General features: G+C 39.9%; 1 protein-coding gene and 1 long non-coding RNA gene across 2 annotated transcripts in view; one reads left to right on the top strand and one right to left on the bottom strand.

Annotated features, from left to right (window-relative positions):
* LOC120571370 overlaps positions 1 to 23,338 on the bottom strand; it is a 51,811-nt gene that overhangs the window by 18,005 nt on the left and 10,468 nt on the right. The window lies entirely within an intron of this gene.
* oprd1a (opioid receptor, delta 1a) lies at positions 7,202 to 21,751 on the top strand. The gene is made up of 3 exons (XM_039820273.1): positions 7,202 to 7,740; positions 18,112 to 18,467; positions 19,229 to 21,751. Exons 1-3 carry the CDS (start codon positions 7,460 to 7,462, stop codon positions 19,756 to 19,758), a joined length of 1,167 nt encoding a protein of 388 aa, XP_039676207.1. The 5' UTR covers positions 7,202 to 7,459; the 3' UTR covers positions 19,759 to 21,751.

The following is a 23,338-nucleotide window of genomic DNA, read 5'->3' as shown; positions in this document are numbered from 1 at the left end:
GTTTTATGTCACCATTCATTTTGTAGCTGGTTGGCTTGGTTCCAGACTTAAAACTCTTTATATAAGCATTTAATGAAATGTCCATGGAGATATTGAACGGCGAAAAAGCCGTTCAAGAAGTGTCAATCACTGTTGCAGGCACAGAGGCAAAGGGCAATGTAGGGATATGCCGTAATTGCTTCTGGCTTTGTTTGTGCCTTGAATTGCCAGCGGCAATGAGGTTAAAGTGGAAATCATTTGAATTTTGAGCGTAGTGCTCAGCAGCAATTTCCAGCAGTGTGCTGCACCAAGGGTAGAGCCTCCTCTGAGTTGTCCCCACCGATCACCCCATAGGAAAACAATGGCCCAGCCAGCACAGAGGCCGTTTTACCCTGGATCATGGGTAGACAGCTTAAACTCTGTTAACATCCAGGAACAGCTTCCACACATCAAATAAACACACAGTGAATGTGCTAGTCATGAATAAATAATGTAACCTGTAATCTCACAAACTAATGTAACCTAGTAAGTTAAGGATATGCTTTTCAGCTTTGGAAGTGACACTCTGTTACTACTGTAGCTTGTCAACTATGTAGCTGGACATGCTAATGGTTGCAGCTTATGTAAAGAGCAGATACAAAACACACTGTGTAATTCGTACTTTACACTACTCTTGTGTTTCATGTTTTGGAAAGGCTAAGATGGGCACCGTCATACTCTTAAAATGTTGAGTAGTGGAAAAATCCAAAAGGTTGATAGGTCTGCTGAGTGCTTTAGCCGTTTAGCGAAGAGTAAATTGAGGTTTAAGTCCATCAAAAGGTCAGTAGCACAGTGAACAGTGTTTGTCCTCCGTCCAATTTTCAATTTTTACCCTCCAGCCTGGGGATTTGAGCTAATCACTGTTCAGAATCAGTCCACTTTTCAGTCATCACTAACAGCGATGACCGAAAATTCTGATACTTCCTGTACTTGAGTGTCCCCTCCATTGTTTGTCTGGGGTGGAGACCAGATTGTCTAGCATAACAAATAAGAAATGCCGGTGTCTGGAGAAGTTGAAATGCACAACAACATAATTAATCATTTTTTCTCCTGAGGTAATTAAGAATTTAAGGTTGCATCTCCAGGAAGGGGCTGCACTCTGGGAACCGCACCGAGCATAAAGCAAAAGTGTACTACAGAGACAAAAGGCAATGCTAATTAAATGCCAAAGAGACTTGCTGGAGAAACAGCAAGTTAAATTACACTGTGATGGCAGGAAAGGAGTCAGGAGAGGAGGAGTTTGAGATGCACATTACACTCAGACACATGCATACTGCTCTGGAAAGGCAATGAGGGTGAGATGATGTGTTGTGGTCAATGGAGAGGTTGAATGGGAGGATGACAACAGGATCAAGAACTCTTATACATCAGTCTATCCTGTTGCTAAACCATAATCCGTGTGCTTCCAAAAAAAGCTCTGGATCCGAGGATATATCATGAAACATTCTGTGTCTTTGTCATGGCTGTTTTGTACTATATGTGTTATTGTTGTTTTAATTTGTTGTGTGTACTTTTTTTAAGCAGAGCTGCTCGGGAATGCAAAATGAATTTGTGTAAACTGATAATAAAGTTGTATCATATCAGAATGCAAAGGCTGTGGGGGAGGAGAGACACAGGATGGGTCAACGTGAGTGATGATATAAAGTGCCTAATGACCCATGTGAATTCCAGCAGAGGTAGTGTATCTGCTAAGCATTTCCCAGGAGGCACATCAGAGCCATCAGTTAAGCGTTGGGAGCAAGTGGAAAGCGCCCGGGATTGATCCGTTTATAACCGCCCATGGGACAATCCTGCAATTGCCGTTTGCCTGAACTTCTGGCTGACCAGATCTATTCTATAGACAGACAGTGCAGAGGAGGAGAGGTGTTGTGTTAAGACACTCTTGCTGTCATGATGTACTTTAGCTAATAGACTAGCTCACAAAGGATGTGGCACTAAATAGAATAAATTGTGCAGGCTGTTCTCATGAACCATTCGTGCATAAAGTTACGAAAAGTCATACACATGCATTCCACGATGTTTTTGCTGTATGCACCACACCATCCGGCGGTGCCCTGTAGCTGGCTCACAGTCACCTTTTGTCGGCTTAACTCAACTAGCAACTACCGCTTATACAACCGATAGTTCACGGAGCTCTGTAGCCGGCTAGCAGTAACCTATTGGAGGCCGCCAAACGCCGCTGATACAAGCGAAAGCTCACGCAGATCCGCAGCTTCACGTGACCAGCCGGCGGTGGCCTAATTTCGTAGGATATCACACGAATTGGTGTGCATACATTTTCGTACTATATTATTCGAAACACATTCACGAGAATGCGTTGAAATGTGTAGAAATAAGTTTAATAGGGAGTCTTCATGGTGTAAAACACTTTTTATTGGTCATTATTTATTTTATTGTATTGATTGGAATCATGTTGTAATACCAAATAATGAATTTAAAATAAAAACACTTGGTACACATTGGTGTTACTGTAATGTTTAATGTAAAGTATTCAAAAATAAATCGGCACAAATTTTTCTGATTAAAATTAACTTTTATCATTTAATAGAAAAAATAAAATCTGAAAGTCTATAATTCTATGTCAATTGACTAAAGTCCATCCTCTGATGACGGTCACATAATGGTGTACATGATTTGCTGTGACATTAAAAGTGACATTATTAATAGGCCTCATTTTCTGATATTTGTTTACATTTTTGAATTTTGTGTGTAAGGAGGAACTACTGATTTTCTTTCACCATCAGGTGCATCCCTAAACTACTTCAATGGGAACATTATTGATTTTGGACTTGTTTGTTTGTTGGCCATGTTTTCACAGTTTGTGAACAAACAGTAACTTAACGTATACGTGCATAATCCTGGTATCAGCAAAGGCAAATAATAGAACAGCTAGAACAATCTGGTAAGTTCAGAAAAGTACATCACTCTACTGTAATGCAGCCTTTAAAGGGGTGATAGAATGCAAAACCGATTTTACCTCGTCATAGTTGAAGAATGACAGTTTAGTGGGTAACTAGGACATAAATAGAACCTCTAAATCCCATTGACACCTCTTTTCTCTGCAAATCTCACAATTTGAAACTGCCTCTGAAAACGGGCGAATCTCAACGAGCCCCATAGTTGACGTCAACTATTGCGGCTCCTCCTCATTTGGCTCTAGTCTCTCTCTTTGTCACGCCCCAACATTTGCATAGGCTACACAACTGACCTGAGATCAGTTAGTCTTCTGACTCTAGGTCGTGCAGATCTCAGAAATTGTATACATTGTTCATATGCTATTTTACCATTAAATTCACTTATGAGACTTTTTTATGCGAGAAATCAACAATGTAGAGGTCAAATATGGGCCGTTTTACAAAAATTTATGTCTAATTGCAAATTTTGTCCGACTGTGTGTCGGAGTTCAGCTGCCGGTGCTGCCTGTGTTGCTGCCTCGCCGCCTGGCCTGCCTTCCTTCACAGACCCCGGCCTGCTGTGAGCTTGATTGAGCTCCGTCAAGGCTGGCAGCCCACGGAACTTCATACCAGCGCAAAGTCACTGCTTTGTGGGTTAATGACTACTAAACGCCGCTGCCCTGACAGGGCCTGCAGTTCCCCTCTTCCTAATGCCAGGTGTGTGTGAGTGAGAGCGAGCTTGTTACGCCAGCAATCTGTTACCACAGGTTCCGGTTAATCTTTTAATGTGTGTAATTATAATGTGTTGAGTTATTTAAACAAACGATAGGGGAAATAAACGCCGCTTTTCCGCAAGTCTCATTGATAGAGCCTGCGGCTGGATGTAGCTCTATCAATGAGAGCTAGCTAGCCTCCTCTTAGAATTCCTCTGGAATTTACAAAAATTGATTAACTTGAAATCGGACACCATTGTTAGCTTTATAAAACCCTTAGGTAGATGTTGTATACGTGGCGTGACGAAATTCAAACTGTAAATATACTTGAATTACCCCGAAAATGAAGCTAACTATCCATGATTTGTAGCTACATAGCTAGTTAGGATTGAAGGGACAGTTGCAGCTAACGAAACACCTACTCTGCACAAATATTCATTAACTTGAAATCGGACACCGTTGTTAGCTTTATAAGACATTTAGTTATATGTTGTATAAGTGGCGTGACGAAATTCAAACTGTAAATATACTCGAATTAGGCCGAAAATGAAGCTAACTATCCGTGATTTGTAGCTACATATAGCTAGACTTGAAGGGACAGCCGCAGCTAACGAAACACCTAGCTAGTCTCCACAAATATTCATTAACTTGAAATCGGACACCGTTAGCTTTATAAGACATTTAGTTAGATGTTGTATAAGTGGCGTGACAAGTGTGCAACATGTGGTAAGAGATTGCTGGTGTAACAAGCTCGCTGGCCGCGCTCTCACTCTCACACAACGGGCCATTTAGCTAGCAGGAAGAGGGGAGTTGAAGGCCCTGGAGCTCTGTCAGGGCAGCAGCGTTTGGTAGTCCCTGCTGTGAGCTGCCAGCCGTGACGGAGCTCCAAGTACCTCATAGAAGGCCGGGGTCTGTGAAGGAAGGCAGGCCGGGCGGCGAGGCAGCACCGGCGGGCGGCGAGGCAGCACCGGCGGCTGAACTCCGACACAGTCTTACCAAATTTGCAATTAGCCATCAATTTTTGTAAAACGGCCCCTATTTTGAGTTGATTTCTCGCTTAAAAAAAGTCTCAGAAGTGAATTGAATAACGAAATAGCCCGACAAACAATGTATAACTTTGCAGTGTCTGAAATATGAGACCTGCTGTCCAGTCTCCCATATATTTCTATGTAGTTTGCTCAAAACAATCAGCGCGTAGCTCATTCGGAATATTCATGAGCATACCATATTTGGAAGAAAAGCTCTTGTTCCAAATAGAGCCATATTCACAGGGTAGTTAAGGGCCTAATAAAATAGCATTCGGGCAATTTTCAGCCCAACCAATGTTACATACCCCATTAGGAGACCTTAAGGAACAGTGTAAAATACCCTATATAATCATTCTATCACCCCTTTAAAACCAGGAAAAGACAACACTTATGCTATATCACGATATTACGATATCCAAAATCTAAGACGATATCTAGTCTCATATCACGATATATAGAATATCGATATATTGCCCAGCTCTATTATTTAATTATTTCAGCGCTCAGTTGAGGAAGTGTTGCCTTCAATCCAAAAGTGGGCTTGCGTAGTTTCTGTCTCCCCCATGAAGAATTCTAAGTAATGACAACAACACTGTCGGCGCGTCCACATGATACAAGCCTTCCGTGACCGTACACGCTCCCCTACCCCTCCTCCACACAGTTGCTAGTGACCAAAGAGGACACTGAGGATTAAAAAAACATGGACTCTTCAGAAGAGGTCATTATCTAAACTCAAGCTTCTGCGCATTTCAGTCACCGGACGACACCATGTTCTAAACAGCCATACTGAGAAATAGAGAGAGCGCTGTGTGGAGCCGATTGTCATAGTAAGCTTTGTAGCAACACATTTGGCAATGGCTTGAATGTGATGGACGTTCAGCAATATTGTAGCGACGGGCTGCCAATCATCTACGTATAACCACGGGCAAGCTGACGGTTGGCAGCCCGGCGAGAGGGGGGTGGACTCCCTGGGGTTATAGTCAGCGGGTTGAGGAAGTTCTGCCTCTTGGATTTCCGGCCGAGGCTCGGGCCTCTGTGTTTTGAATGGCTGTAGGTTGTGCTTTTGGCTAATAAACGAGCTAACTGAACTCTGGCCTGTGTGTGAGTCATTACAATATCAAAAGGTTGCGCACTGAAGCTTTAAGCTTTTGGAGGGTTCCTAATATGTGCTGGGGAGAAGCATATAGCCTACTGTGTGCTAATGGTGTAATAACATATATCCTACATATGTTTATATGGTTAACAGTTTGTCTATTTTGTTAAAATGTTATGGTCTTTAATAGTATGGTTATTATGTAATCTTTTCTTAACTTTTGTCTAAGTAAGTGGTGATGAGAATTGGGGGAGGGGTCAGGCGGTTCATTTTGTAAATGGTATGTTTTGCGGTTTTAAAAAAAAAAATTGTTCATCTTAAAAAAATTGTAGCAAGCATTGGCAATTCAACATTCACAGCTTTAAATCTTCATGTAAAGGCTAATGTAACTACAGACATACAATGTTTCCCTTTACAGTATTTCAGAGACTCAATCAGGGAGTTGTCAAATAATAGTACTTTAAAGCATGGTTTGGATATTTTGAAATTTAGATTCATGCATATGATATTTACCCAATTATAACATAAGCTTAATAGGCTACTTTGTGTCTATAGGTAATTATACATCTGAGCATACAAATATGACGTGCGGAGTTCCCCAAGGCTCAGTTCTGGGGCCTCTTCTGTTCAACATCTACATGCTTCCACTGGCTCAGATTATGGAAAACAACAAAATAAGTTACCATAGTTATGCGGATGACACCCAAATTTACATAACCTTATCGCCAGGGAACTATAGCCCAATACAACAATTAAATATGTGTATTGAACAGATTAATGATTGGATGTGCCAGAACTTTCTTAAATTAAATGAAGAAAAAACGGAGGTGGTTGTTTTTGGAGCAAAAGAGGAACGATTGAAAGTCAGCGCTCAGCTTCAAACGACAATGTTAAAAACAACAAAGCCAAAAATCTTGGTGTAGTCATGGACTCAGACCTGAATTTTAAAAGCCACATTAACAATTAAAAAATCAGCCTATTATCACCTTAAAAATATATCAAGGGTTAAAGGACTTATGTCTCAGCAGGATCTGGAAAAACTTGTCCATGCTTTTATCTTCAGTAGACTTGACTACTGTAACTGTGTCTTTACAGGTCTCCCCAAAAAAAAAATCAGACAGCTTTAAATAATCTATTAACTTTAATTTCTTATACTGCACTGTAATTTTATTCTTATACTGCACTATCAATTTTATTCTTGCCTTTTAATGTTTTTAATTTGTTTATTAATGTTTTTAAATTGTTTTTAACTGCTCTTTAATGTTTTATGTAAAGCACTTTGAATTGCCCTGTTGCTGAAATGTGCTATACAAATAAAGCTGCCTTGCCTTGCTACATGTAATGAATCCTTTTTGAGGCTTATGACCGTATAAATGCGCAGCCATGACGTCGACGCACGGGTAGCCTATAAAAGAGCGCCCGGGCTGCGAGCGTGGATCCTGGGAGAGTATAAGAGGAGTACACAGTCGCAGCTGACCGTTGCTTAGGGGCCACTTTCTCCTCTTCTATCTGGATAGAAAACAGAGGGACAACCTCAGTTATTTTACACAGAGCCTGTCTGACTGTCTACAATTTCTTTTTTTGGAAACTCTACCACTCTGTTTCCACTTGGACCCCGCTTTCCCCTTCCAGACGATTGAATTCCTTCGGGTTTCAGCGTAATTGTTTGAGCAAGTACCCAGCAGCGCGGGTAGAACGGGCAGCGGCCGCAGCATGGAGCCGTACACGGTCCCGGGAGCTCCGCTCTCCCTGTCCGGAGTGGAGCCGTACACGGTCCCGGGAGCTCTGCTCTCCCTGTCCGACCTTTACTCAGTTATCCCCTTCAACGTCACGTTCCCGGACGAGGAGAACGGCTTGATGGGCGAGCGGCTGCAGAACTACACCGGGCTGAGCGCCGGGAGTCTGATCATACCCATATCCATCACGGCTCTCTACTCCGTCATTTGCGTGGTGGGACTTCTGGGCAACGTCCTCGTCATGTACGGGGTGGTCAGGTAAACTCCTGCTTTTAGTTTTTTTTTTTTTTTTTTTTTACAGTCATTTTACTGAGTGCGTCAGTTACTTTAAACGCCTGGTCAACATCCTACATTTTAGGCTATGTGAAATCCACCCATAAGCACTCAGTTAGTGTCCGTGTGTTAATGAGACCTTGGGCTATAATGCCCCAAGAGCGACACTTGAGATCATGGGTGAGCTTTAGTGATGATCTCACTTATTTAACACATTTTGGGAACAAAGTCTTAATCTTAATTGTTTTTTGCTTTTAGCTTGCTTTTGGCTTTTACTAATCCCCCCACCTCATGAAAGTAAATACACTCTCAAAACGATGATTTCAATTGAATAGAAAGGTTCGATGCCATGAAAAAGGGAGATATTCTGCAACCCTTGGCTGACAAAAAAATGTCGGTTTACACAGGAGGTTTATGGTTTTGCGCAGGAACCTGTAAGAATAAATACAAAATTATCCAAAATATAAATGTTTAGTCTTTTTAAGATGAATCAATTTGATTTCAACTATTAAACTAATCATGAACTATTTTGATAATTGATTAATTGGTTAGAGTAATTTTGTTTAAAAAAAAATAAAATAAAAATAAAATCAATCGTTTGAGTCATTTCTTAGAGGATAAAAGTCCAAATTCTCTCATTCCAGCTTCTTAAATGTGAATATGTTCTGCTTTCTTCTCTCCTCTGTGACAGTAAACTGAATATTTTTGAGTTGTGGATAAAACAAGACATTTGAGGACGTCGGCTTTGGGAAACACTGATCCACATTTTTTTTTTTTTTACCATTTTTTGACATTTTCTTGACCAAACAACTAATTGATTAAGCGAGAAAATAATCAATAGATTCATCGGCCATGAAAATAATCGTTATTTGCAGCCCTAGTCCAAGTAGACCAACATTTATTGCCCCATTAACAAACCACATGTCCTGGGTGAATACAGTCTCTTTGAGTGTGTTGAGAAGGGGGAGCTCGTTATTGTAGCTATGTTACTTAATGTTACTTTATACACTCATTGACTCGCTCTTTTCTTAGGCTACTCTTATTTTACCTTGGATTTGACTGTGAGCAGTGGTGTAGTCTAATGTATTGTAGTGGGTATACTGTACTGTATATGTATGGGCCTATATATATGGGCCAGAATGTATATGCATATCATAGTGGGTGTCCTCCCACAGGGAAATTTTGAGCATCAAAGACTTCATTTCCTGCATTCTGACACACTTTTATGCACCAATTTTACAGTGGAAATACCTTTATTTAGCCTATGTGAAGAAAAAAACCACATGACATTTCAAAATATATCAAAATTATAATGGAAAAGTATGTCGTTACCTGCCATTGCGCATTTTTAAGTGGGTATATGGAAATCCTGGAGCTTTCTTAGTTGGTATACTGCTTATACCTTCGTATCACGTCAACTACACCACTGACTGAGTAACTGCAACTAAACAATTTCCCTGAGGGGATCAATAAAGTATTTTGATTCGGATTCGGTGAGCCTGCACCGTTCCTGGCTGCATTTGGCTCCCTGCATAATGCATGACATTGTTTTTTTCCCCCATCATTTCTACATGGAGAAACAACATGTGCAAGTTTAATAAGCGGGGTTGGTGGCAATCAAATGTCTCATCTCAGACGCAGTCTCTCAATTCAGTCTGACTCAACTGTGCCTCAGACAGAGAAGGATGGACTGTCCTGTACACTGGAAGAGAGAGGAGATCCTGCAGTTACAGACATGTTTGGTCTTTATTTGGTCTCTGAGTGTGTTCTATGCTTGCTTCCTTATAGCCATGACAACCCCTTCTTTTATTTAAGCTTTAATAAATCAGTATTTTATAAATCGGTAGTTTCAAACATTTCAATCATGGAAACTAAGGTAGTTTGAGGCTAAATAAACAGATTTTGTCCACTAGTCAATGTTTGCAGTATATAATAGTCATTTCGAGGTAGGGCTGCAACTAATGATTATTTTTATTGGCGAATAATCTGTTGATTATTTTCTCGATTAGTTGTTTGGTCTATATAATGTTTGTTTTTAGTTTTTTTAAATGTGGATCAGTGTGTCCCAAAGCCCAAGATGACGTCCTCAAATGTCTTGTTTTGTCCACAACTCAAAAGATATTCAGTTTACTGTCGCAGAGGAGCAAATAAACTAGAATATATACATATTAAAAGAAGCCGAAATGAGAGAAGTTTGACTTTTTTCCTCTAAGAAATGACCTGATTAATTGATTATCAAAAATAGTTGACGATTAGTCGAAAACTCGATTAATCGATTCATTTTTGCCACTCTAGTTCGAGGTCACAGTTTCCCCCTCAGTTCTAAAACAGCTTTTACAGTAGCTCGGCTCGTCCTCACTTATATTAATTACACTTTATCTCAAACATTCTCTGTACGTGTTCCCCCAATATCACCCGAAGCATTAATTACTGCAGCTGGGCCGGGGAATTAAACAAGCAGGTTCATTTAAGATGTTCCCACCTTAGCACAGAAAGATAACACAGCCGGGTGGAGGCATAGCAGACAAGGCTAAGGGTTCTTTTTCAGCCCACAAGCATGACATGACTAACATTTTATAACAAGATATAAACATGGTCGAAATGGTTGTTTGTATTTCTTTTTTTTGGGGCATTTTCAGCCTTTATTTTGATATGACAGCTGAAGAAATGAAAGGGGACAGAGAGGGGCAAATGACATGCAGCAAAGGGCCGCAGGTCAGAGTCAAACCCAGGCCCGCTGCGTCGAGGAATAAACCTCTATATATGGGCGCCTGCTCTACCAACTGAGCTATCCAGGCGCCCGTTGGTATTACTTTAATGTATACAGTGAAAGAGAGAAGCAGAGAGAGAGTACTGGAAAAAAGATGGGAGTTGAATATAGGAAAAGCCTCAAGCAAGGCATTTTCTGCAAGTGGCAATCTTTGGATATTGAACAAATAAAACAAATCATGAATATTTACAACTCCACCCATTATTTCCATTCAGAAGGCATTGGAGTGCAAATAAAGGGCAAAACAAGGCACAAGACAAGTTTAAAAAAACATGATCTAGGGAGGTAAGAGGGAGACAAAAAGGAGATGGATGAGCAATCAGAAAGGCAGTGAATAAAATTGTGCGCAGCGATTCGTCTGGCCTTTGTGTTTGCTTGTGTGAGGGAGAGGACTCATCACTGATGCAAGAGTCAGAGGCAAAAAGGAAGCACAGCACATTCACCATTCTGGACAGAATATATTATCTCCCGTGGAACATCTGTAAACTCCGAAGGGAGCGAACTTGAGAGGACACCCAAACTCAGACACAGGGATGTAATAAGAAAAGAAAAGCTGGGTAAACACTAGCCTCCATGTAGTCATTCATCTTCCTGTCATTTTAAAAGGTTTCTGTGATGCATACTATAGATTTCAAACCCTAAATAAAAGAAGGCTTAGGCGGGTTTATTTTGTACTACCATCACAGACACTCTATAGTAATACTATCTGGGTTGTATTGTTAAACAATACATAAGGATAATTTTGGGGGTTTTCAACCCGGACCCTATTTTCCCATGCAATGGTGTCAACCAAACCAGAGTGGTGATTGTTGGAAAAGACGAACCAAGACAGCTTGCTTTTTTTTTTTTTTTGACTTTGAATAAAGTGTGCTTTACTGTAACATTATTTTTTGTAATTTATAAGTGGAGTCAGGTGGGTTTGGCGATAGCCATTTCAGGGCTGTTTCATGTTAAAGAAAAAGGATCTTACTCTAACAAAAAAGGTCGACCTCTGGAAGGATCCTTTCCATAATGTTGTCAGACACTTAGAATAATAATCGAATCTGAGCCTGTCAGTGGCAAAACAAGCACTTTAAGTGGACGTAAATTGAAGGTGCACAATTGCTCGATGACTGCCAACTGCAGCAGTCATGCTTAATACTGGACTAATTTCAAAAATTGTTGTTCCATCAGTGACTTAGTCACAAAAACAGGAAGGTTGAAAAAAATAATGTCCCTTTCAAGCAGAGTGGAAATTATGATATTAAGTGCATTATCCGAGGCAATATTGTTTAAACTCTGTTGTTTAATATTGTACTTTGGTACACATAATACACATGAATGACTTTTGGTCCAGTTGACGCATCAGGGAGCAAATTCGATCACTAATCAAGATTAAATGAGAATATAATGCTGTAGGACGATATGCTACACTAAAATCGGCAGAATTTTCTACCAAACTTCCAAAAACAACATCGATGTTGCAAATCCTGTCAACTGTGAAGGATGCATTCAGGCAACAAACAGGCTACTCTGTTGGTACACCACAAGAGTAACTTGCCTATCAGTTTACAGCAGTTACAGACAAATTGTGGGCTGAGAGAATTCTCTGCATCACATTATTGAAGAAAAAAAAAAAAAAAAAAAAAAGACTTAAGGAAGGCAGTCAACAATGTCTTAACTAATGATCTAATGTCTTCTTTACATAATGTTTGTTTTTTTACTATTTTCTGACATCTCAGACCAACTATTTAATTTGTTTTCATACAGTGAAAATCTTACAGGTAAAAGGCAGTAATGTAAATAACTATGCAACTATGTTTACAATTAATCATGTCTAAAATGTCAAATAGTAGAAAATGTCCCGCAAACCCCAAAGATATTGAATTAAGAGTGGTGTTAAACAGAGAAGAGTTGCACATCTTCAAATTTGAGAAGCTGGAACTAGCAAAGGTTTGATATTATTTTAATAAATGACAAATGACTAGTGGGTTTCCAACATTAATCTTCTGTAAGATGACTAATCGCTTGAGCAGTAATTATAACCAGAGGCCCATTTGAAAGCATCCTTTCTGTTACTTTGTTTTGCCTGCCACATCAGGCAGCTTATAAATAAAGCAAAAGTCATACATTTGAGATAGTTCCCTCCACTTAGATTCCTGGATAGAGACACTCAAATGCACACACACTCCATTTAGAGTCTGCATCGATGCACACGTCAGGTGAATTGGGCGTTGGGCTGGCGTTGAAGGCCCTTGGTCTGATTGCTAATGGAGAGGCTAAAGATGGCCCATGCAGGATAGGTCAGCAGCACTAGAATCCTCTATCTTCCAGTTATCCTCTGCTCTACCTTGGCTCCTAGTCCTGCTGCCATGCCTGCTAGATAAGACCTGGCTCAGTGCTAATGCAATTTATTATCAACTGGCCTCTATGAAATCAGTTTGATTTGCAGCTATCGCAGGGCTGAATTAGTTTGTGTGAAAGTGAAGTCTTAACTGAGCTGCTTCTTGAGGATTATTTTTCCATTTGTACTAAGGAAGCGGAACTTGGACATCCTTCTCAAACTGTATATGTATTCTGGTATGATAATATTTTGGTAATGACAAAAGATAAAGATACAGAGCGAGTCAAAAAAGCTTCAGGAAGTTTTTTTTCTTTAGTGACTGTAGAAATTTGGCTGAAAATACTAAAGCATGTTGCAAATAGACCTGCACAGGTGTATTCAAAACCATTAATGATGGCTGCATTCCACTTAGGAGAGGTCCTGGTATTGTGCATGCTGACTCATTGAAATATCTTACTGGGACACTTGATGGAATTGAGCCATCGTTAAGGTTATCAATTTCAGCTGGGCTTTTCCTACTATGACAAGTCAACATGTCTGCTGTGAAAAAGGCCCTTAGGATGAGTGTGTGTGTGTGTGTGTGTGTGTGTGTGTGTGTGTGTACCAGTTTATTTCCTGGGCTGAGTCAACAGGTCTTCCATCTCAACCAGCAACATTTATATCAGCGTGTGTGAGAGTCGTGTGCGTGCGTGCGTGCGTGCGTGCTTGGCCTTCAGCCGTGGAAAAACAGGAGCGCTGAGCCTGACAAAGAAAAGATTAATAGTCACACCAGGCAATGCTACTCCAACTAGGTAGAGATAAAGGATCAAGACGGATCTCAATGCAAATGCTAATTCTCTAGAGCTGAATGGGGGGCACACCCAACCAGGTGAGCTACCCAGGCACCCCCAACCACGTGTTTTAAACGAGTTGGGAATTACGACAGGGAATTAAAGGACATGCAAACTTTCCCTTAAAAATAGCGGTAATTTATACACCTAAAGAAATCACATTACACCTTTTCATTATGATACAGTAGAGCCTAAATATGAGGAAAATGGGATACATTGTGTTAAAAAGAGAAAAGAGAAATGATTAGGTTAAGTAGAAGAGTCATCCTAAAATAAATTTAATTTAGATTTATTTTATCAACCGACTAGAGGTTAGGAAAAGTATGAATACTTATGCATTTACACACTACATTGTAATTGTTTTAATTAATTTACTGTTTTATTTAGTGATGTATTTAGTGATATTTTTGGCTCATCTGATAACCTTTTAATGCCTTTTGTCAGCTTCAGAGTGCCATAGATCTTGTGTATCACACGGTGAAGTAAAGAGTGAATGGCATTTACATTGTGCCGAGCTGGAGGCATTTGATTAATGGCAAGCTGAGTGTTAAACCAGTGATCAATGGCACTCTGTCTAGGTGAACAGGCAGAAATCGTTCAGTTGTGTGCTGCTTTTAGACTTTTTTAGAGACTTCTTTATAATTTATTTTTTATTTTTATAAATAAACAAAAAAAAAGGCAGTGGGAGATTAAACCATCACAGTGACTGTTACAAAGAAAAATGTGCTTCACTGTAACATGAAAAGGGGCGTCAGTGACATTTCTACAAAAAGGAAGAAGGGTATTTAAAAGCTTTACCCAATACTCTACCTGAATTATAAGCTGAGCAATTAACCATAACCTCAGGAAAAGCTATGTGATTGCAATGACAAAACATGGAATTGGCAAAGGTTTCTTGGCATACACATAACTACCTGTCACTGCTGGTGTGAAATTAAAGTCTTGTCCCGCTGAGAGGAGACATACTGTGTAGCCTAGATGCCTGTATTAAGAGTATAAAAGAGCATCCGCCTGTAGCAACATCTGCCTACTTTATGCCAAACCAGTTCTTTGGTATCCTAATAATCCAACCAAGCTCCTGTGTGCTAGAGTGGATGTGACATAATATCCCGGGGCCAAGAAAGCTACATCTACCTTTTCCTTTTCCAATTATCTTTACCCCTGATATACAATACATGTGTGTACAAACATACCCCACAGTAAAAGGCTATTATTAGTTAATTAATTAATTATCAAAGTGACAAATACACACTCACACAATCTACCCATGTCAACAGTACGGTGGCCCCGAAGGACAGAACAACACCCATTTCACACCCATCTCCTCTCTAAGCAATATTAATATTGTGCTTGCTTCACAGACTGCCCTTACATAACTACCAAAAGCTCCCTGCTGTCCTTTGCTGTAACTGGAACTTAATGCACACGTCGGATTACGATGATCAAACATACAAGGGAATGTTCAAAACCAGCCATCTGCTGCTGACTTCAACATTTCCTTTTGTCTTGATTAAAAAATAAGGCTGAATTGATTTGATAAAGTCCAGGCCACACGGGGTGTTGTAAATTGATATATTGAATAGATAGGCCTACAATATAAAAGGGATAGACATTTCGACTGACTTGTCATGAGCAGAAAGGTGCAACTAATAACAATAATAATGTAATAAACAAATAATTATGACTTAAGCCCCATTCCGACAGGATGACATAACAGAAGGCGACGATTGAAATATTCACTGTGTTCCTGAGTGATTTAACTCGTCATTCCAAGTAGGGCTGGGCGAGAAAGAAAATCAAATATTACAATATGTTTGACCAAATACCTCGATTTCGATATTGTGGGATATTGTAGGGTTCACTATTGGTGCTTTTCACAGTATCTCCATTACATTATGTAATTAATTACACCTGTGTTTTTCCTGCTGTGGAATCAATCAACCTATGTTCTCCACATTTAAATACAATTTATAAATTGTATTTCCATAACATACAGCACATTTTTTATGTTGTAAATTTGAACATTCAGATGAAGACAGGAGACGGACAGTAGCGATGTCATCATCATCATCATCATCATCATCTCGAGACTGATGTTGGAGCAACCATAGACTGGGAGCAACCGATGGGACTCAGTGACAGCAGTCACTGTAACTAGATTTTCTGATTCAACTGAAGCACACGTTTGAAGTAGGGCTTTGACTTTTGCCCAAAAATCATATTGGAAGTTTGTTTGTTCATTAACATTCAAATATATATTTAAATATTTATTAATAATATTTTGACCAGTAAATGCCTTCAGTAAGATCTATATTGTTAAATTGTAGATGTTCTGTCCACCAGAGGGCAGTGTATCAGTCAATGTCAATAGGCAGGCAATTATGTTTTCAGAAGAAAAACACACTGCCACGACTTTTTTTTATTAAAAGTCAGACCCTGGATTAAACACAAACAGTATTCTTTCGACAGGAAGTTCGGAGCTTTCACTGTAGCCTACATAAGTGGTCTGATGTTTATACTTGTGCACTGGTGTGTGTGTGCGTCGAGCCGGCGTCTGTGTGTGTGGGGAGTGTGTGTGTGTAGAGTCAGAGAGTGACAGTGATTACCGGTTGCGTTAAGAGTGAGTAGCAACTCTAGCGTCATAGTGAGAGGAACAAAGGAAAAAGAAAAAAAAACGTTTACAAGCAAACGCATTTACAAAAAATAATGCCCATAACGAATATTAAGGGCTGCCTAATATTCGTTCGAATATCATTATTTTTTTTAATATTCAAATTATATTTGAATATATAAATTTCATCCCACAGAGTTCAATCATTAATATATCATCAGTGGACTAACCCCAAAAAAGTGTCATCCGATAGTTGTCATCAATTTAACTCTTGATCACCCTTCCAGCTTAGATGCAGTACTAACTTTATCTGTTAACTCGACAACTCGTACACTGTTGCAAGGCAACTGGAAGTACTCATTCGCACAAGCATGATCAGTTTTCCAAAAAGACAACACCACCAGAGAGTGGCAGAGACTTGTTACATTTACAGGCTGTTCTTGAAGGTAACTTGCTATATTCCCTATTCAAACTCCTGAGTCAAACTCCTGCCTTTTTCAATTGGTCACTCTTCCATATAGTTTCTTGTTGGAGAATTTACTTATATGCTGCCCTGGTTTATTGTGTTCAAATAACTATCATTTAATCAGTTCCACCAATGAGATGCATTGTATTAACACATACATTACTCCCTCATAAGATGGACTAACCCAATAAAAAACACAAAATATATTATGATAAAAATGACATTTAAGTCCAGTGTTAATGCTGGGAAAGGATCATACAATTTCCACATATCACTATTGATTACAAGTGATACTAAGAACTCAATATTTGTGCTTGTGTGTTGGATTTGGCTAATGGAAGACTTCCTGCAAATATGGAGCCCCCTCCCATAAGTCGGACCGCCAAGACCCATGGGTAATTGTCTATAAAGGCTGTGTGAAAAATGACCGGAAAATGAAATGAAAAATCAATGCACATATCCATTTAGACATCGGGCCTGGGTGTTTTCTAATGTAACAGAGAAACAAAGATTTCCCCACTAACATGAATATTATTTCTCATTTTCTTCTATAGGGTATTTAAGCAATATACCATCCCTATTCATTAAGCCAATTCTTTATCATTGAAAAAATACAAAATAGAATGTTCAATTCCATATAGTATCATATTGTATTCATACAGCCATGTAATTAATTAATATATATGAATTGCATGGTTGTATGATTCTCTCTCCATTTAAATTGGATTGTATCTGGATGCAATGATTTAAAAATGCTGCAATCTCCTAGAAAACGTAGTCCGTTAAATTTTAGTATGAATACACCTTGCAAGGTTTCTGATGAGAGATGCCTATGTGAAAATAAGCCTTATGCCCCAGAGGAGAATTTCTGACCTCAATACGCCAATACTGTACCGAACAAAATGAGTTCAGTGCTGATGACCACTCTTTTTTTTCTTCCAATGCAAGATGAGACATGTCGTCATCTCACACACTCAAAGAAAATGCACAGTCTCATGCTAAAAGCAGGGAGGGGCAGGACATACAATATATATATAAACCTCAATGGAACAGCAATAGTATTTTCTTTTCACAACTCTCTGGTGCTTTCCATGCATGTCAGCTGCTTGATCAGAGACCAATAAGCCAATTGTAACCATTATCTCAAATCCCCAATTAAGAAAAAACAGATCTTGTTGTTCACACATCTACACTGCACATTTATAGCATGATTCTATTAACCCATTGTCTGAGCCACAAAAACATGCTACACAGTAAATATCACTTTCAAATCCACATATCCCGTTAAAGAGCCTTCCACACCCAGCTGCTCTCATTACCTCTGCTACTTTTTCTCTGCTCTGTGATCACAACCAGATACACCAAGATGAAGACAGCCACAAACATTTACATTTTCAACTTGGCTCTTGCCGACGCCTTGGCCACCAGCACGCTGCCCTTCCAGAGCGCCAAGTACCTCATGAAGACCTGGCCATTTGGGGAAGTCCTGTGCAAGCTCATAATTGCCATTGACTACTACAACATGTTCACGAGCATCTTCACCCTCACCATGATGAGCGTGGACCGCTACATCGCCGTGTGCCACCCAGTCAGGGCACTGGGGTTTCGGACGCCAGTCAAGGCTAAGTTGATCAACGTGCTCATCTGGGTCCTGTCCTCTGCGATTGGAGTGCCCATTATGGTCTTGGCTGTTACCAAAGTGGCAGATAATGGTGGGTATAGGTTTTCTTCCACAGTTTTGTCTTTCATCATTAATTAAAGTCTTCATTCAAAGTATTAACTGTCTTCCAGAATAAGTTGAGCCGTACAGAGTTGGATCTGAGTCTTTGCCAATGGGCTAGAGCTCCCTTTTGGAGCAAACCTCCAGTGGCCACTCAATGAACAGCAGTTTTTGGCACTTGGCTTCATTATTCACAATTGGAGATTGTCGCTTGGTGGCAGCGAGGGAAAACAGTCCACTCAGAATAAATATATATAATTAAATAAAATTAAATAAATTAAAATACATGCTCGCAAGCTTCAGGCTCCTAAGGGACCTGAGAGAGTCTGGTACTTTGAGTCTATACATGTGAACAGTAGACTTTCGTGTGATAGTTTGCATTCAATCACAGACAATATTACTGTTCGCTTTGTTTTTCTCCGCAACTATGACCCCTTACCTTACAACCAAGTACATGCCACAAATTCCTCCCATGATTGTCTGAAAATGTGTGCGGTTATCCTCATATTTAAACAATCATGTCTCCACCCTCTTTGTGACAGCCAGCTTTTCACCCACTGAATAGTACTTTAAAAGTCCACTATTAACATTTTGTTTTCTGTTGATTTGCAGAAACAATCACAGAAATACATTCTTGATAGTCTTCAACAGCAACAGCACTATTTTGGATTCAAAGTGTATATAAGTGTACAGTATCGGTCTAAACCAGCTTGTTACCATAGCCCTGCATTAACAAATTATTTTGAATTCCAGGTAGAATCATGTGCACGCTGAAATTCCCTGACCCTGACTGGTACTGGGACACTGTGACAAAGATCTGCGTCTTCATCTTTGCCTTCGTGGTTCCTGTGATGGTCATCACCATATGTTACGGCCTGATGATCCTGCGCCTAAAGAGCGTTCGTCTCCTCTCAGGCTCCAAGGAGAAAGACCGCAACATGCGCCGCATCACCCGCATGGTGCTGGTGGTGGTGGCGGCCTTCATCATCTGCTGGACCCCCATCCACATCTTCATCATCGTGAAGACCATGGTGGAGATTGACAACAGAAACCCCTTCGTCATAGCCAGCTGGCACCTGTGCATCGCCTTGGGCTACACCAACAGCAGCCTCAACCCTGTCCTCTACGCATTTTTGGATGAAAATTTTAAGCGGTGCTTCAGGGATTTCTGCCTTCCCTGTCGGACCCACGTGGAGCAGCACAGTCTGACCACAGGCCGCAACACCGCCAGGGAGCCTGTGTCTGTCTGCGCTCCAACAGGAGCGGTGAAGAAGCCGGCATGACTAGGCATGGAGTGGGTCCCCCATAGCTCTCGCTCGAGGAGGATCCAGCAAGATCTGCAATCAGAGATAACCCAGATCTCCACAACAGAGTTTTAAGAGATCTTAAAGAGTAAAAGCTGGTCTCAAGGAAATGAGTTGTGTCGCTTATTCTCAACAATTTGGCTGACTGGACATTTAAAAGGAATAGCTAAATATAATTGAAAAAGAGTTACACTCTGATCTTACTGTTGTAGTTAAGTACAATGGAATCTTTTTTCTAATAAAGGCAGTGACAGATAGGGTGATAGCCCAAAGAGTATATCCAAATGTTGAAGCAAGATTATTAAACAGAACATCCCCAGCTCATGATTTATCTGCCCAAAAAGGACCTGAGTACAAGAGTAAAGGACTTTTTGATGATTTAAATTGGACAAAGAAACACCTGCAGGTTTCTATCTTGTCAAGCAAAGAATGCATTGTTCAGACACCATCCATCAGAGAGCATTGTAAAAAAAAAAAAAACAGACTGTCAGGGTGAATAATGTGCAACAAAGACAGGAGTTTAAACAATCCAAATTCAGTCATCTCTTCTAAGCAACACCAATCCATTTAAGGAAAGAAAACATGTTGGTAATAAAAATTATTTATTAAGAGGACACATTTTTATTTGCATCTTTAACATCAACACAAAACAACTGAGCCTTACAGAGCAGAACCACACACTGATACCCACCGACAGCTGGATGATGAATAACTGCATAGTTTGTTGGACCACAAGGCCAACCACTCTCTACATGGAGAAGTAAGGATCTCGTTTGGTTTTCTGTGTCACAAAAATAGACACTTGTTCTCGATTTTTCCCTTTACACTCCGTCACCATCAACTGTGTTGAAGGAAAAATTGGGCGCTTAATGTTCTATGGATTTGAAAATGTCTGTCATACAGGACATGAAATCCTAATCAAGCCCAGTTTGTGGAGTTTTGTGCTCAGATGGAAAAATCCAGAATGGCACCAACCACAGCTTGGAGTTTTCTAGACATCTTTCCTGCTCACCTACTTGACTTTCATGAGTGGTGTCAAGCCTGCAGGAAGCCTCTGAGCAGAATAACAAAACAATGGCAAAGCTGGCTCTGAAGAACATTGTTGGAAGCCACAACACTTGCCTCGTTGGTTCACTCAACACCACCGCTTAGAGGAGATTATTGATCTGCATTTTTAGTCATATGTCATCTGTCACATGTATAATCTGTGGCAAATAGGACATATTGAACGGTAATTTATTCCGGGTAATTTATTTACTCCAACAGATCCCGACACCAATCAATGGATGGCGTGAAGTTAATGATAATTTCAATTTAGCGTACCAGATTAGGTATGTCAGAGGCAATAATGAAAAGTTGATCAGAATTTGCTCTCATTGGCGAAATATTTTGAAGGCGAAATATGTGTTGACATATAAATATGTCAAAATATGCCATAGTTTTGATAATTGTTAAAATGTTAAGTTAATGTTGTAAATGTGGAACAGATGAAACACAGCCGAACTGAATATAAATCAACGAAGATGAGGGTAAAGCCCCCTTGAGGCATTTGGGATATTGGGCTATATGAATAAAATTGACTTGACAATGAAAGGGACAAAGTCAATGAATGTGAATTTGTAGATAATATAAAGCTTTTGCATTTTAACAAATGTGGCTTCAGCCACAGTTAAAATGACTTTGAGATGCATTTGTGATTATGTGTGCTTTCTTTACAATTTTCAATCTTAAAAGGACAATTCCGGCGCAAAATGAACCTAGAGGTTAATAACACATGGGTACCGAGTCGACCGTTCTCTGGGATATGTTTTCATGCTAATCGAATGTGACCAGTTAGAGCGCGAACCACTAATTAGCTTGTAACACTAATGGTTGGGGCACTGGTAAAGTAAAAAGAAATAACTATTTCTATACCACTAACGAGGCTCAAAATAGCACCACACTTCCACGGTAGCATAATGAGGGTCCCTACATGTAAGCCGAAGTGTTGAGAACTTTGTAAGTGTACAGACAGTTTATTAAAAAGATAGTTTGTAAAGACAGTACCGTTCGCGTATACAGGCAGGCGCCATCTTGGGAAAACATGACCAGTCGAACCACGAATGCCCTGCTTGAGCCATGTTACTGGTACTGGTTGCACGGCGTTCGTGGTTATAATAATAGCGATTTCTTTTTACTTTACCAGTACCCCGACTACTAGCGTTACAAGCCAATTATATAATATAATGTGACTACTATCGCCACTGTTCATCACACCCCCAACCGGCTCGTCAGACACCGCCTACCAAGAGCCTGGGTCTGTCCGAGGTTTCTTCCCAAGAGGGAGTTTTTCCTCGCCACTGTCGCACTGCTTGCTCTTGAGGGAATTACTGGAATTGTTGGAATTGTTGGGGCTTTGTAAATTATAGAGTGTGGTCTAGACCTACTCTATCTGTAAAGTGTCTCGAGATAACTTATGTTATGATTTGATACTATAAATAAAATTTAATTGAATTGAATTGAATTAGCGGTTTGCGCTAAAACTGGTCACATTCGATTAGCATGAAAACATATCCCAGAGAACGGTCGACTCGGTACCCATGTGTTATCAACCCCTAGGTTCATTTTGCGCCGGAATTGTCCTTTAATCTTTTAATCGTGTGAATCACAATGCTTTGAATTCATGTGGTTCAAAGAAAAGAAATCTAAGAAAAAAGTGACTACAACAATCCGCTGTTTGGAAATGGCTTACAGATTCAACAATTTGGCTATGGGTTGACTGTAGAGGCACCCACACAGACAGGGAGAAAGACAATACATATTCACCATTCTGTGGGAAGAAGAAGAAGATTGACAATTTCGCAGCATGATCCATTCCTGCATATTTTCTTACAATAACAGTGTTGATTTAAAGTGTACTGTATATACCTGCTTGGTGCAGAATATCTCTCAGCCGCTAGTATTTTTGCAAATTCAATACGTCACAATGATAGAAATGTATAGAATTAGTTTTCCATAAAAAAAAGAATGATAAGGGTGTACAAGTTATTATAGTTTGACAAATAAACAAATGCATATTACTTCTAATAAATGGATAGATTAAAAAAAATGTAATGTGCATTCAGGGTACGATCAAAGTTAAAGTCTGTAGGTGTGTGTACATGATTTTCACTTTATTATCACATTAGTATGGCTAATTATAAAATGTTTGTTTCTTTGTGTTATTTTTCATCTCACTGTTGGTTATTACCAGAACTAGCCTCATTAGAGATGCTGTGTCATTGTCAGATTCAAATTGTTGGATACAGTTAGTTAAATTAAACATATTGCCATTGTTGCAATTTTCTCTGTGTGGTCGTGTCCAAAAGAAACAATTTGTAATATTTTACCACCTTGTTGCACAAATGGACAATGGCAACGTAGCGGAGGCATCCACGTGTTACTGATCAATGCTGGTCAATTAATGTTGCCCTAATGGCAACGGCGATGTCTGGTGCAGGCCCCAGGGTATTTTAACCATGCCAGATGATGACCCTAAGGAGCTTAAATTAGAGTAGTCGTCCAGCCAAATCAACTCAGT

This window comes from Perca fluviatilis, chromosome 13 (assembly GCF_010015445.1).
Source record: "Perca fluviatilis chromosome 13, GENO_Pfluv_1.0, whole genome shotgun sequence".
Lineage (NCBI taxonomy): Eukaryota > Metazoa > Chordata > Actinopteri > Perciformes > Percidae > Perca > Perca fluviatilis.
The sequence above is the reverse complement of the archived record's forward strand: the minus strand, read 5'-3'. Positions and strand labels throughout refer to the sequence as shown.